The 15,563-nt window shown below is 55.9% G+C and overlaps 1 protein-coding gene across 1 annotated transcript in view; it reads right to left on the reverse strand.

The window, feature by feature from the left end:
- Positions 1 to 15,563, reverse strand: part of ZFAT (zinc finger and AT-hook domain containing) — a 128,739-nt gene that overhangs the window by 15,767 nt on the left and 97,409 nt on the right. Inside the window, exons 13-15 of the mRNA XM_037048593.1 lie at positions 7,154 to 7,272; positions 4,076 to 4,202; positions 1,505 to 1,635 (exon numbers count right to left, since the gene is read on the reverse strand). Coding sequence (XP_036904488.1) covers positions 1,505 to 1,635; positions 4,076 to 4,202; positions 7,154 to 7,272 — 377 coding nt within the window. The remainder of the gene's footprint in view (positions 1 to 1,504; positions 1,636 to 4,075; positions 4,203 to 7,153; positions 7,273 to 15,563) is intronic.

Consider the following 15,563-nt stretch of genomic DNA (forward strand, 5'->3'; position numbering starts at 1 on the left):
AGGAGGTTCGGCCACAAAGAACAGGAGTCTGTTTCCACCACACAGACAAGCAGGCCCTGGTGGGTGAAGCATGGGACTCCTCCAGCCCGACTCCAGTCCAGGGCCTCCTGAGAGCACCCACTGTGTGGTGGAGGGTTTTAAGACACACAGTCAGACCACCATTGAGATGTACCAAGTCTTCTCCATGGACCAAGGCATCCAGTCCAAGCAGACTGGGACCTTGCACTCTGCAGGGCACCCTGGGCACCGTCCTAAAGACAGCACAGCCATGGCCACAGTCGCCTTCGCCTCATCAAAGGCAGGTCACCGGGACCCCACCGCTCAGGGTCCCTCTGTGAGGAGCAGCTTAAGAAAGCTTTGTGAGTGCCCGAAAGACCCTACCCAACCCCTTTTGCTAAGTTAACTGCTCCTTGTTTCCTGTTACAAAGTTCAGTGCTACGTTCACAGCGGGCTAGGACAGCTCTCCTGACACATAACACTTCCAGGTGTCTGCTTAGGTGTCGGGGATCAGCCCCGACGCCCTTTATGACATGGCCCCAGCCCACACTCACTGCCTTCTTTTCTCGTACTGCTGTTCCCACTGCGCTGGCTCGCCACGCACATCCTTCCCGATCCTGCTGTCGTGTGATTTGTCCTTTCCCACCAGAGAGCAAGCACATTGACGGCAGGCGCCAGGCCCCTCCTGGTACCCCGGACACTCTGCTGGACAACAGTCGGCGCTGACAAATGCTTGCTGACCAAAAGACTAAAACGGGTAACTACGTAAAACTCCACAGTCTGCATGCCAAGCTTATGCACGAACTTGAACCTTTGTGTGTCCTGATTCTGACGTGCTTAGTGCTTTTGTTTTTTCAGGTATTTGTGTGAACCAGACTAAATCTTTTGTAAAATGAAGCAGGAGATGGTACAGACAGAAGAAAAGGATGATCTAATTACCAAGCACACTGCACTTTAACAGATGGCAAACTCTCTGAGGACGGAGAAGAGGAAATGAGCCCAACAGTATGACCACTAAGCCGAGTAACCTTCATTCATAAACTGACCGCTTCCCTCCTACCGGTTCAGTCACCCTGTGCAAATCCAACTGGGGTGACATTGGACGTTTAAAAGGCCTGGGCACGGAGGACCCCTCCTGGCTTCTCTGGCTGTCCCTGCTCGCTGGTGCCTCAGGCACTGAGGGTGCTTTTCACGACAAATGTGTCCCAATGTGCCCACATTGTGCTCACTGTCACTCTGGAACTCTTCCGAAGGAAGCAAATACAAAGTTTCCAGAATTTTCAAAAATTTATTATACCTTTGCCCTGGAACACACCTGGCCATACGGAGCTATTGACAATACAATTCCATAATAATCAAAGGCAGGAAGAGGGAAGCTCGAGACCACACCAATTCCACGCCGGATTCTCCCCTAGGGAAGTGGAAAAACTAAAAAACTGAGGGGGAGGAGAGAAAGGGGGTGGGTGGCCGTGTGAGGAGACCGCATTTAAGAGGTGGGAGCCCTTACCTGCTTCACAACGGTCACTGTCCCTGGAGCCATGGCGACCACAGAGGCGACGGCTGCAGCGTCGTGCGTCTCGGTGCCCAGCTCGATGATCTGCTGGAGAATGTTCACAGCGGTGGGGTCCAGTCGGTCACCTTCGAGGAAGGAACAGACAGGAGACCATTGAGGGCGCCAGTCCTGAAGGTCGCCGACTGCAAAAGCAGCCCCCAGGAGTGGCCACTCTAGGGTGGGGCCTCCCCCCAGGGATGAACAGGCGCTTGGTGACTGCTCACCTTGACACCATGACTTAATGGCTTACAAAGCAGTTTTTGTGGGAACATTCAAAATCTTCTGCCGCCCTGTGAGGAGAGGACACCGTGATGGTATCACCCCGATTTCATAGATCAGGTCTTTCCACACAGAAAGGCCAAGCGACTCACCTCCAGGCACCGGTCAGTTACACCAAAGCCTGGATGTTCTGAAGCCAAACAGTGACACAAGCCTGCCTCTCGAAAGGGAAGCCTGAGTGGCACTGGCCACGGCATTGAAGACGGAGGTGGGTCCCCTTTCGCACATGGGCAGGGGGTCAGCCGGAGCCAAGTACACGGCTCTGGGCAAAACGTCCAAGGGCTTCTCAATCGCCGAGCCAACAGGCGAGGTGGTTCCAAATCACGGGAAGTCGAGGCTCGGGTCTGATCGTCTCCGAGGGTCGCAGTCCAGGTGGCCAGGCAGCTACTGGGTAGACCTGCTGCTCCCATGTCTGCTGGGCCACCCAGGCCTCTCCCGGACACACCACTCTGGCCCTCCTCGTTCCCTCCCCGAAGGGAAATCACTGCCTGGTCCCCAGATTATCAGAATACCATCAAGTCCCCACCAACATGCACACCTTCCTGGATGGGCTTGCTGAGGGATGCGTCCAGGGGGGTCACCGAGATAAGGTGTGACCCTCGTCCACTTACTCCCTCAGTGACCTTGTATCAAGTCTGCCCAGCAGTAGGCTGGGGGCTCAGCCCAAGGGATGCAGACAAAGATCTAATGGCCCCGCCTTGCAGGGCTCCCAGGCCCTGAGACAGATCTGTGAGCAAATTACTGCAACTCCCATGAGGACAGCCCCACGTGAGGAAGGCAATTTGGGGGATGCCGTGGCAGAGTCGGGCAAGCTACTGGCAGGTGGCATGACATCCGAACCCCGACAATGGACAGGGATTGGCAGGACAGTGCTATGGGGGCGGAGACGGACCCCATCCCAGAGAGCACGGGAGCACGTGGGGAGGAGCCAGCTTTCCTAGAGAGCTGCGGAGGTCAGGAGGGCCCAGAGGTGGGGGGCTAGACCCTGCGGGGAGCCGGGGCGGGGCAGCTGCATGGCCAAGTTTGGACTGTGCACCTAGAGCTAGGAGGAGACCCTGGACAGCGGAGAGGCTGTACAAGACCTAAGCCAGCCCGTGGGGAGGGGGCTGCACAGGCTGCCCGGCAGGGCTGTGGCAATCACGGTGACTACCGGACGGGAAGGAAGGAAACACATTCACACGAAGCCTGGGCTCTGGGAACTGCAGTTACAGCTGGGGCCTCCCTGGGCCCATCTGCAGAGCCCACGGCTCTGACGGCTGCAAAGCGGGGGCCCTGCCTCCTGCAGCCCCAGCAGCTGTGAGCACGGACGGCCCTGGCGATTCACTGTCCCTTAATGACTGGCCCAACAGAGGTCTCCATGCCGGTGTCCTAGAGCCTGGGGCTTAGGAATTTAAGAACTGGCCAGAAACAGTGATTTTCTAACTCTTACCTCCCGTCACCATTTAACGCTCTCTTCTTCATCCCCCTTGCCTGTCCTCTGTTCCCCAAATACAAGTAGGGCTATGGTCCATTATACGAACTTGGGCGCCGCTCCTACTCTGACATGAGCATTAAAGAAGTGTTCTCTTAGCATAATGTCCCAATCACCACTAGGCTGGCACGGTGGTGTTTTTTTTAAATTGATCTCATGTCTGAAAATGAGGACATTTGATATAAAAATGTTGATTTGGGGCTTTTCAGAAGAAGTGGAAAGAAGGCAGATTGGCAGGTGGCCACTGCATGGGGACCAGCTGTGCCCTCAGCCTTGGCCCTGCCACCCCTGCACCCCGTGCCGGGCACTGCAGACCCTGGGACAAGCCACCTGGAATGATGACCAGGAAGTGGGGAAAGGGGACAGTGTCCCAGTGAGAATTCAGGGGACTAGACTGCAGGGCCAGCTCCAGCCCTGAAAGCAGGTGTCTCTCAGAGGAGCCTTCGTGCTGAAGAGCCCCGCGTCTGTGCGTGGAGACAGGAGGCCTTGCTGCTTCAGGGGTTGTCCCGTGCATGCGATGTGACCCTGTGTGGGGAAGCCTGGCAGCATGGCCATGAGCCACACCTCCAGGAGGGCACCTGCATGCTGCGGCGCTCTTTCAGGAGGCGGAGGGCTCCCTGCCTGGGGACGGGGCCGCGTCCGCAGCCTAAACGTGGGCCAGGGAGCGGGAAGCCAACCCACTGATGGACAAACGACAGACTTCACTCATTCACAAGTCCATTCATTCCACCTGCTCAGCACAGACCCACTTGGAGGCGTTGGGCACGCCCTCTCACCGCTCTCCGAGGTGTATCTCAGGTCCTGGAGCGCAGCCACGGCAGCCTGCGTCCCCTGAACATCCTCTTCGGCTTCTGCGATGTGCAGGTACTGGGTGGAGGGCTCCTTGGGAGCTTCTGTTGCTGGCTAAATAAACACAAGACACCCGAGTGACCTTCTGGAGGACCAGCTGTTACCCAGGATCCCAGGGTCACGGGCAAAGGCAAAACCAATGCCCCTTGCACCCCCATTCACCCAGCAGCCCCGGAGAAGTTAGCTGCTCTGGTGAAAACCCCACTTCCCACAGAGAAGCCTTCACTTTACAAATCCAAGTCTCTAAAACCAGCTCTGGGCAGGAGCCTCCTGCCGCGCATCCTGCCTCGGGGAGCAGGCCGTGCAGTTCAGACCTGGAGGTGAGACGCGCTCAGAGGCGGGGCTCTGAGCCCCCATGTGCGCTCTTCCAGGGGCTCCCCGTCTCCTCCCCCTGCCACGGGCACTGCCTCTGATGACGGCCCCCACGCCCAGGGCCTCATGCCGCCTGGCCAGCAGAATGGCCCAGCAGTGGCAAGGACAGAAGGGAAGACGTGGTAGTCACAGAACACGTATGAGCCCGCAGCACACATCCCGGCACCGGGTCCAAGCCCAGGCAACCTCAGCTACCCGTGCCTTTCTTATTTTCGTGTGGTGGGTACGATAAAGTGGACACAGAAAACATATCTGCACAAAAAGGGGACTCTGAGCTGGGAGGAGCTGAAGGGGGGCTAACAGGTGCCTCGTCCATGGGGGCAGCGAGAGAACGCAGTTTCCACGGGAGCTGGGTACTAACAACGACCTCTCTGGAATGGACGAGTCCACGCAGAACTGCAAGGCGGGAAGTGTCACTGCCGCTGATGATGAAGAGCGAATGGGAGGGCTGTCCGCCACGCTCCTCGGCACGAATCAGCAACTGACACAGACCCCACAGGCAGGGCAGTTCTTTCACAGCCAAGTTCACTTAGGTGTTCCAGCCTCACAGATAAGTAAGCATCTGACGAACGTGTGAACAAGCAAAAGAAGCGTGTTTCCTTCCAACCACCTCGAAGCAGCGTGTCAGCAGACACTGGCCTGGGATCGCCCGAGTCTGTGAAAACCGGGATGCTCCCAGGGGACGGCTTCGCCTTCTTGGTGGGGAGCACTGTGTGACAACTACCACAGGCAGGGGAGACAGGGTCTTCACGAGGCACTCCGGGGAGCCAGGAGGCTTGCTGTTCCCTACGCCCAGCGTCGGGGCTGGCCTGCTCCCTCCCTTCTGGAGTCGAGTGCCTGGCTTTGCACCAGCCCTTTCTGTGGGCTTCCCAGCTCTGAGGTGCGGGACCCCTTCCGAGGCAGAGGTACCTGGCTCGCCCACCGGCAAGGCACGGGCGCAGGTTTCTCCTGAGCCCCCACGGCAGGGAGGAAGCAGAGTTCCTTGGGACTCTTGCCGGGCTGATGGCTGAGACACTTTGCCTCTGTGTAGTTTTAATGAGCACTTACTATGTGTGAGATGACCGTGTTTTCTTGTTGGGCTGTCGATCTCACCAGGATTTTTAGAAGACTTTTATAACGTAAAGACATTCGTCCTTTTTCTAGGAGAGGGCTGAAATTCTTTTTTTGTCATTTGTCACTCTGAGTTCTTTTCCGGAAGCCTGTAAATTTTTTTTCATGCAGTTATTTTTTCCCAGTCTTTTCCCTTACTGCAGCTGGGCTGAGATCTAGCTGGGAAGGTCTCCACGCTGTTGACTTACAAATAAATGCACTCACATTTTCTTCTTGTATTTGTCAAACATCGCTGGTTTTACATTGAAATCTCCGTTCCTTTGGCTCAAGGCTTTCCCTCTATATAAGCTACTAAGGACAGCACACTGATGAGTCAATGTATTACCTGTAGTAGCTTTCCACTGCTTTCACTGGATTTTCCAAAAATGTCACCCATCCCCTGCAGATACATACACTTCACTTCTTCTTCCCGTCTCTGTCCACTCCGCCCAGGCCAGTGGGCCAGCGGGCCAGAGGAGCAGCGCCCCGGGGCCTCCATCTCCCCGACTTCAGGGAGATGTCTCTACCGTTTCCCCACGAAGGAAGAGGCTGGTGGGGCCGAGACTCAGACACTTATTCTTTAATTTAAAAAATATATTCATTAGCCCTGGCTGGTGTGGCTCAGTAGATTGAGTGTCAGCCTACAAACCAGAGTCACCAGTTCGATTCCCAGTCTGGGCACATGCCTGGGTTAGGGGCAAGGTACAGTTGGGGGCATGCAAGAGGCAGCCACACACTGATGTTTTTCTCTCTCTCTTTTATCCTCCATTCCCCTCTCTCTCTCTTAAAAAAGAAAACATAAACAAAAAGAAGATATATTCATCACATTCCACTTTACAAACTGTTTTTAATCAGGGGATCCTGAACTTCAGCGAATGCCTTTTCTGCAGAAGACGATTGCTTCGTTCCCTCCCCAGTTCCGTCACTGTGGTGGGTCCCACAGGCATAGCCCTCCTACCACAGCGCCGCCCATGCACTCGGGGACCCTCCCGCACGGCCAGGATGTGAGATGTCCCTCCTGTGTTCCAGAGCCATCTCCAAGCCTCTGCTCCTGACCACTGGCCATCCTGAGCCAACTCCTGAGACAAAGCACCCTGGCCCGGGGCCTCTGACTCTGGGGCAATGCTGATGCGATACTTTTGGTGTTTGCAGTGGGGAGTGCTAGTGCTGCCCAGCAGGCAGAGGTCAGCGATGCTCCCAAAGGTCCTAAAGTGCCCGGGGCAGCCCTAGGAAGAATTTCCAGCTTATTGGCAGCCCTGATGATAGGTAAACGCTGGGTCTGTGAATAACTGAAGCAAAAACGTCGGTGAGCCCAACAGACCTTCACACACCAGGCTACACACAACCCGGAGGGAGAGATGCAGCCCGGCCCCGCCCCCACCCAGTCACCCCCTCGGGTAGGAGATGCGACTTGAAAAGGGCCCCAGGTTTCCCAGCCCCCAAACCCAGGGTTCTGAGGGACTGTCCGCACCGGGGCCTGGCCCTGCCTGTTTCATATCAATGTTTAGAAATGTCAAGGTCAACACCACACTCTGGAGCCTTACCTCCCACTTGGGCTCTCCTTCACTCTCCACCAGCTTCAGGCCGTGCTTGTTCTTCAAGTGCCTGTTGAACTCCCACTTGGTGCCGTAGACGAAGCTGCAGACCGGGCACTTCAGGCCACCTGGGGGCAGACAGCGGGAAAAGGGGCGCTCGCGCCACGAGCAGCGGCAGCTCCTCCTTCCACCCAAGTGCCTGGCGTCTCAGGGGTGTTTTTAGTGTTACGTTCAGTCCAAGCCTATCTTCGTATCAGAACAGAATGGCAACAGTTTGTTTCTGAGGCAGAGGTTTTAAAACTTAATGTATTTTTTTCCATTTATTGAATGAACACTTGCAGAGAGCGGATTTGGCTGGCCCTCCACACCCAGGGTTTCCTGTCCACGAAGTCAGTCAACCTCGGACTGAAAGGCTCACAAGGTCACGTTGCTGCTCATGTGTCCTACACGGGCCTACCACGGCTGTGGCCACAGAGACCTCCTTCTCTCGTCACTGTCCCCTGAACAACACAACTATCTGCACCGCATGCCCACTGGACTGGGCACCGCAAGTACCCAGACACGTACTGAAGGGCGTGCACGGGTCACAGGCAAACACTGCAACGGCTCACGTAGGGGATCCGGCGCCTGCCGATTCTGGTATCCACGAGGGGGCTGGGAACCACTCTCCCACCGATACCTACAGATGAGTGTGCACACCCAATATTTCAGGTGCCAGAGAGAAGGAGGATGAGTAGCATAATGCCTTCGGCTAAAGGGACAGTGGAACGTGCTTTGTAAGAAACTGACATACATTTTAAACTGTGAATGGTCAGACACAATTAGAGAAGTTTTGGAAAAGGCCCCACGTTTCCAAACTCTGCCTGGGTGGGGGGAGGTACCGCTCCACTGAGCACCCCGACCCTCAGGCCTCGGATGCCGGCCACCCACCAGGCTGCCCCTCTCCTGACTGGGCCCTCGCACTCTGTCTACTTCCTCCTGCCCACCCACTGGCCATGAGCCCTGGTTGGATGCTCAGACCCTCGGCCCAGGCTCCTCCTCCTGCCCTCTGATTCCTAGGGAATCGTCACACTTTGCATGGTACCTGTAAGCCGGTGACGGTGCCACCTGTAACTCTAGCTCAGACCTCTGCGCGCCATTGCAGCCCAAGATGCCAGTCCAGCAGGGGCCGTGCCCCCCCCCAACCAAGTGCCCCAGCCCCACCCAGGCCCTCCCAGCCCAGGCCACTGCCACCTTCTGCACAGTGGGGAGTGAGCAGCTTGTGACTCATCCCCTGGCAGTCACCGCCGCTCTACTCTGCAGCCAGCATGCAGAACCCTTGCGGAACCGCCAAACGGACGGTTCCACATCTCCCAGAGCTGCTCAACCCCCAGTGGCTCCCCCCGACACTGAGAACACACCCAGCCCCGCCTCCTCTGACCCAGTCTCTTCCAGCCTCCACCCCCTCCGCTCTCGGTCTCCACACTGGACAGGCTCACCCCTCTCAGGACACCCGCCTGAAGCTCTTCCCCCACAACCTCCATTTGCCCCTGTACCCCCCATCAGGGTCTCAACTCAAGCATCACCTCTTCAGAAAGCTTCTCTTACATCCCCAGCTCAGGCAGCCCCCCACACTCACAGAACCCTTAAGCAAGGACTTCCTTGTTGTATTGGTCACGGCGTGGTAGGACCCGCGGCTGCACTACGGACCGTTCCTGTGCCTGCCGGCCGTCTGCCCTCCCTCCTCCGGTGGTGCTTTGCTGAGGGCAGGGGTCTGGCTGTTGTACGCTCCGGCCCCAGCTCCTGGCCCCCAACCAGTCCTCGGTCCGTGAGCCTTACCGACTCTGCGTCTCGGAAAATCCTCTTCTTTCCTCAGGTCTTTCCCCAGCCAACCCCTACTCTCCTTTGCGCTTCTGTCCATCGACTCTGCACTCAGCAAATACATACGTTCAGTCTCACTCAAGGGGGAGAAAGCCCAGCACCCTGCCAAGAAACAGGACTAACTGGGAAGAGTCCCCGAACCCCCAAGGAACTGGTGGCCCTGCTCTCTCTGGGGCTGACCCCGGCTGAGAGGCCGGTTTCTGCTACACGGCCTCCCAAATCTTTTACGTTCCATTCCATGTGACCGTAACTGGCTACTCAAAATATCGTGAAATCAAGATTGTAAATCTAGAGCAGAAAGTAATACGCTTGTCTTCATTACTCAGGCAGGTGGCTCTCCACCAGGGTAACCCTGCTTCTCAGACAGGAGACGTCTGGCAATGTCTGGAGAGACTTCTGGTTATCACAGAAGTCTCCTGGCAGGAGGACAGCAAGGGTGCTGCCACGTGTCATAGGAGGCACCGCACAGCCCACGAGAGAGGGGGATCTGGCCCCACGTGCAGGCAGTGCGGAGCCTGAGAAGCCCCGCACAGTGACGTCACAGCAAGCTGCTTTCTGCGCCTTGCCCCTCCTGGCACCGTGCCTGCCGAGGTCACTGACTTCCTCATCAGTTCGTGTTGTTGGTTAATCCAAGGGGCACTGCGCACTCTTCACTTTACTGCTAGTCACACTGCTGCCACCACGGCCACCAACAAACACATCTTCCACTTCTGGGCAGCCGCCCCATGTCCGATGCACACACATTGGAGCACACAGCTGGGAGGTTCAGGGTGGCTGGGGACCCTTCTGTGGTCACTCTGCAAAGCCAAGATCCAAATCCAAGCCTGGTCCCCACAGGGCCCACATCCCGGACCGCCAGCTGTGCAGCCGTCCACTCTGACTCCTGGGCGGTGCGTGGCCTCGTTGACCACACTCTCCGGCCAAGGCCCTTCCTCTTCAGCTTCTGTGACACCACTCACTCCCCGTGCTGCCACCAAGTGTCTCTTGACTCGCTCCTGCCCAGGCTCTTTGGCCCCCGCATGGAGCCCCACAGCTTCCCAAACACAGTCCCTCTGTGTCCCTGATGTGCACCTCCAGTAACATCCAGAAGTGTCTCTTGCTCCTACATCACAAGGGAGCTCTGCCTGGGGGCAGAGGAAGACCTGGGCTGAACACGGAGGCGCTCAGGCCGCCCAAAGGACTTGACCTTCACTGGGACGCCGAGGCAGGTGCGGGAGAGTTCTTTCCTGAAGATGAGGCTGAGCTGGGTGCACAGGACCAGACACACCTCGTGGGGGTGCCCCTCCCAGGCACAGTCATGACGTGCTGGACAGCTTGAGTCCACTCCGCCTCAGCGGAGCCCTGCAGAGCGCTGCTGTAATTGGGGTTCCTTGTCCACCCACTGAGGTGGCAGGTAGCTCACCATAGAGCCATTAGTGGAGAGGGAAGCCACCCCAACGGTGACAAAGAGTCCCTTCCCAATGCTGGGAGAGCACAAGGGTCTGACAAAGGACGGAGTCAGCACAAGACCAGCCACTGTTGCCAGGTTCTAAACTTCCAGAACATTCTACAAGAAAGGCAGCTCACATAGATGCTATTTCCCAAAACTCAAGCAGTCTGCACCTTTCTTTAGGCCAAACCTAATGAACCTGTTCTTTCTTGGCTGAGGGGAAATGAAACTTAGTTTTTAGCCTCCCATTCACATTTATTGATCATCTGAAATGGTGTGTTTTCCTGCGATTGCCTTTGAAAACCTCCAAGGTGTCAGACTCCCCACTTTCCTTTTAACTGATGCTGGTTCTGCAAAGACTGGGTGTGAGGCAATGGACAAGGGCAAACTCCCTAAGCCCACGCTCAGGCTTCACCACGAAGTTAGAGATTCCGCATGGGACACTTTTTAGTGGAAATGCATTTAGGGAAGAAAACACCCTTATATTACATTTAAATTAAAATTAATATGATGATGCCCCCACATTAATTAAAACTTCAGCCTTTGCCACAGTGACATTAATTAAAGAACAAATGGAAATCTGAAATCTAGACCAAACGTGTAACTCTGCCAGTTAATTCACATCGAAGCTGAGAGAAATTAATTTCTATCTCGTTTCATTAAATTCTTGGGCAATGCTCAGTGAAAGGTCAGGCGACACTCCGTGGAGTCACTGGCAGTGTTGGCATTAAGCTGCCACCACAAAAAACGGCAAACCCGCAAACCACTTTCCCCGTAAGGAATGATGACCCAAGCAGCAGGACGGAATTTCAGGAGCAATTTTAAAAATCAGCCCTGGTACCTTTTGTGCTTTTTGGAATGCAATATATTCTGGAGGAGTTTCAGGCATTAAAATACGAGCTCCTTTGTGTGGCTGACATGATTGAAAATTCAAGTTCATTTTCAATAATCTATCTCCCGGGACGACACAGACTGCACTTTCCGGACGCCAGGAGGACTGAACCTGCACTCGCTCCCACGACCCACGACCCTTCCTTCAACTCTCGGGAAATGCAGAGGCTCATGTCCCTACAAAAAGGTGCTGCAGTGGGCAGAAGGTGGGCCCCTGAGACTTCCACGTCCTAATCCCTACAACGTGCCAAGATGTCACCTTACATGGCAAGAGGGACTTCAAAGATGTGATTCAGTTAAGGATTTATAGACAGGGAGATGACTCCGGATTACCGGGGGGCAGGGGGCAGTGTAACCACAGGGGTCCTAGTAAGACGGAGGCAGGACAGAAGGTCATTGTGACGTGACCTGAGGCTCTGCTGGCCATCGCTGGCTCTGAACACGGAGGAAGGAGCTGCACCAGGCAGTGCAGTGCTTGGGGAAGCTGGAAAAGGTGAGGGAACACATTCTCCCCCAGAGCCTGCAGGAGCACGGGCTCATTAGCTAACTCAACTGTACCCATCGCGGGACCCACCTTGGACTTTGACCTTCGGAACTGAAAGACACTGAGCTGTGTTGTTTGGACCACCACCAAGGTTATGGTCACGTGCTACCACAACAGTAGGGTGCAGGCACTCCAGGGAGAGAACAAATGCAGCTCCATCATCGAAAGAGTGTGCGTACGTATGGAGCCCCTGACTTCACGGTACTGACAACTGAAACATGCATCGGACTTTGATGACATGCTTGCCTCCTGGGGTCTCTTAATGCAGTGCCTGCCCAAGGGCACAGCCATGGCCTTGGGACCCAGGGACATCTGAATCCCATCCTAAACCCCAGCCCCACTTCCTGCGAGACCCCCAAGAAAAACAGCATAAGGGAAAAGCAAAGTGCATTGGTGACTGGCCAGGCTGATGTGCAGAACCCCACTGAGGGTGATCTGGTCGACGGGGCTTAAGCAAGGCCTCCCCCTCCCTGCTGGTCCCTCACACGCTGCCCCAGGCTGTGGGGCGGAGAGCCCCTGGACAACCGCTGGGAAGCAGCAGAAAGAGAGACAGGTCTAGAGCCAGCCTCCGTCAGAGAAGCCGCCAGACCCGAGGACAAGGGAACAAGAGGAAGAAAACAACATGTGACCTCTCAACACCTTATCCTGTGGCCTCCAGCAAATGAGAACCAACGGCACCTCACAACGGACAGTGCCTCCCCCGCCCCCCCCCCCACTCNACGGGGCTTAAGCAAGGCCTCCCCCTCCCTGCTGGTCCCTCACACGCTGCCCCAGGCTGTGGGGCGGAGAGCCCCTGGACAACCGCTGGGAAGCAGCAGAAAGAGAGACAGGTCTAGAGCCAGCCTCCGTCAGAGAAGCTGCCAGACCCGAGGACAAGGGAACAAGAGGAAGAAAACAGCATGTGGCCTCTCAACACCTTATCCTCCAGCAAACGAGAACCAACGGCACCTCACAACGGACAGTGCCTCCCCCGCACCCCCCCCACTCTTCCTCCGCCTCCTCCTCCTCTTTACCAAGTGCAAACTTGAGAGGAACCGCAGGGACATCAGCCTGTGGATGGTTAGGAACCAGACTGACTCCAGCACAGGTCGGGCTCAGCCACCCGCGCTCGCCAAGGCCTAGGCCAGTCATTGGTCCTCCCTGCGCTTCCTCCTCACTTTGAAACAGACAGGAGGAGGCCGGCCTCCCCGGGCCTCTGCGAGAGTGAACTCACCCACAACCCAGCCCCGATGTGCAGCGCCACTGCATCCACCGATAATGCACGGATCCGGGCCCTAATGACAACAAGTTTAAAATAAAAACGCCCCAGAGTAGAACAGACGGATGAGGTTTGAGTTAGCTGACAGCCTCTGGGTTTTCTTCCACACCACTTCTTCTAAATCTGGTGTGAAAAACTGACATACGAATATATATCCAAGGTACACACATGTACGTACAAATTTACATTCTTCTAGTGCAGTTCAAAATAACAGGAAGGTTTTAGCAGGTGCCAAAGACTACCTTGTCTATGATTCCCTCCTCTCATTGCTTCTCTCATCTCCATGCCCTTCCCCCACCACAACGAGCCCTAAAACAGGGGCCACAGAGAAGCAGCAAATTCCACCCCCATGAACACCCGGGGCCTGTTGGAGGAAGGCTCACCTTCTGTTACCAAGTCGAACATGGAGCTGTAGAGGGGCCGCCTGGCCTCCGTCCCCAAGCCAGGCAGTGGCCACTATAAATGCCACTGTAGCCCAGTGCCAGGTGCACCAGAAGCCCAAGAGTCACGTGGTGAGAAAGAATATGGATAATCACCCAATCATAAACTCGACCCACTCGTCGCGTACTTACAGCACGTCAGGTGTGGTCTGGGACTTAGGAGAAAAGTTTCCTGTCTTTGCAACTCCTGCTGGGCAGGAGGTCAGCGCCTCCTCTTTGAAGATGTGCAACTGGCTGTTCAGAGACACCAGCAACAGGCCCCAGTGAGCCTTGAGCCCGGCTCCAGCACCATCCGACTCCCAGCCCTGTGCTGGGGCCAAGGACGCAGCCACTTGAAGGAGCACTTCGAGGCCACTGGAAGGCGACCAGCCTGCTAAGTCCCGTCTTTACCCTGCCATGAGCTCCAGGACTGAGCTGAGAGTCTGTGGGGCTCAGCACGTGAGCCTGCCTCTCACACCTCTCACGCTCTGTGCACGGGAGCCAGCTGCACTGGGCACGCGTGAGGGGAACGGAGCAGACCCACTGAGGCAGTGGAACATGGAAACGTGTGTTTGGGTGGGAAATGCCTCGAATCCACATGAATGAGCAAGTGTCGGGCTGAAAGCCACGAACAGGAGACTGACTGACCTGTGAGGAGAAGTGCATAAATCATGGGCAGCAAGTACAGCGTTTGCACGGCGTTCACTAGTCTAATTCCCAACAGCACGGCAGTTCCGAGGGAGGCACCTGCAGGGCGCCACTGGCTCGCTGGTGCAGCCTCACCCCTGCTCCCTCAGGCGGGAGGCGAGCTGGGCCTGGCTGGAACCAGCTCATGAGCCTGCTGTGCACAGCTCCACCCAGGTCAGCCACAGGCTGGCGGAGGGAAGCTGGCCCCGGTGGAACTGTTTACACCACAAAAACTGGCAAATGCTGCCAATCAGGTTCCCCTCCCCTGGCCCTGGGGGCAGCCGGTTGTTGAACGTTGTCAGCACACTTTCCAGGGGAGCCCCTGGAGCACGCTGAAGATAACCCCAACTCGGGAAAACACCCTGGTCCCTTCCTGCGGAAACCTACGCAAGGCAGGGTGTCTCACAGGCACCCGTAGGTCTCTGAGGCCTCTGCTGCTCCTCCCTGCTCGCACAGCTCCTTTCCCAAACCCTGAGCAGTGGGGGTGGGCAGGAGACTCTTCTCCAGCAGTCGGTGGCTTTGCCCGCGCCACCTGGCTTTGCCAGCGCATGACACTTTAAAGAACACAGTTAGCGGACGAGTCCTCTGTATCAAAACACAAAATGACCAAGCCCCGTGCGGACATTTTTTGAGTAGAAAGGAACATAAACTGAGTGGGGCTGGGGAGAATTATCTGAAATTAAGCAAAAGAAGAGGAAAAGTTCCCAGACACGAGGGCTCCAGCTTCCTGCCCTGTTTCCCAGCTGTGTCTGATTTCAGGACCGGCTCTCCCGCCAAAGTACAATGTTTCTTAGGAGCCAAGAGACATGGGTTGTTTCTTCCTCAACGTGTCCCCTCGAAGGGGGATGACAGCACACACACACGCACACGTGTACATCTATGACATGTATCTAACACAAACAGAGCAGGAAAAAACACCAGACACACCCTGCAGAGATGAACACCTGGCTTGTGTCGGGGAATGCCCACGTATGATGGAGTCCTAGACAGTTAACTGAAGTGTGGGCCATGAAACAGCTAGAACTCAGCACGCTTCCAGCAAGGTAACGATGACACATCGGAACTTCCGAGCAATGACATCAACATCAACCAGCGGCCCACAGGTGTCCCAGCAGCCACAGTAAACGTCCCTTTCCTGTCAATTGGACCCGGGGTGGGGGCAAGGGGAGGACCTTAAAGGAATCTCTCGCCTGCTACTCTAAGGCATTTGCTGGGACTCTAAGGCATCCATCCTCTCCTTGGTGAGGCCTGGACATCATCAAAAATGATGCAGGTCTCAGGTAATTTCAGAAGAATACTACAAGGGAAAGGAATAAAAGTGTACTGAGGGC

This window comes from Sturnira hondurensis, unplaced genomic scaffold, assembly GCF_014824575.4.
Source record: "Sturnira hondurensis isolate 20B ecotype Veracruz unplaced genomic scaffold, ASM1482457v3 Scaffold0006413, whole genome shotgun sequence".
Taxonomy (NCBI): domain Eukaryota; kingdom Metazoa; phylum Chordata; class Mammalia; order Chiroptera; family Phyllostomidae; genus Sturnira; species Sturnira hondurensis.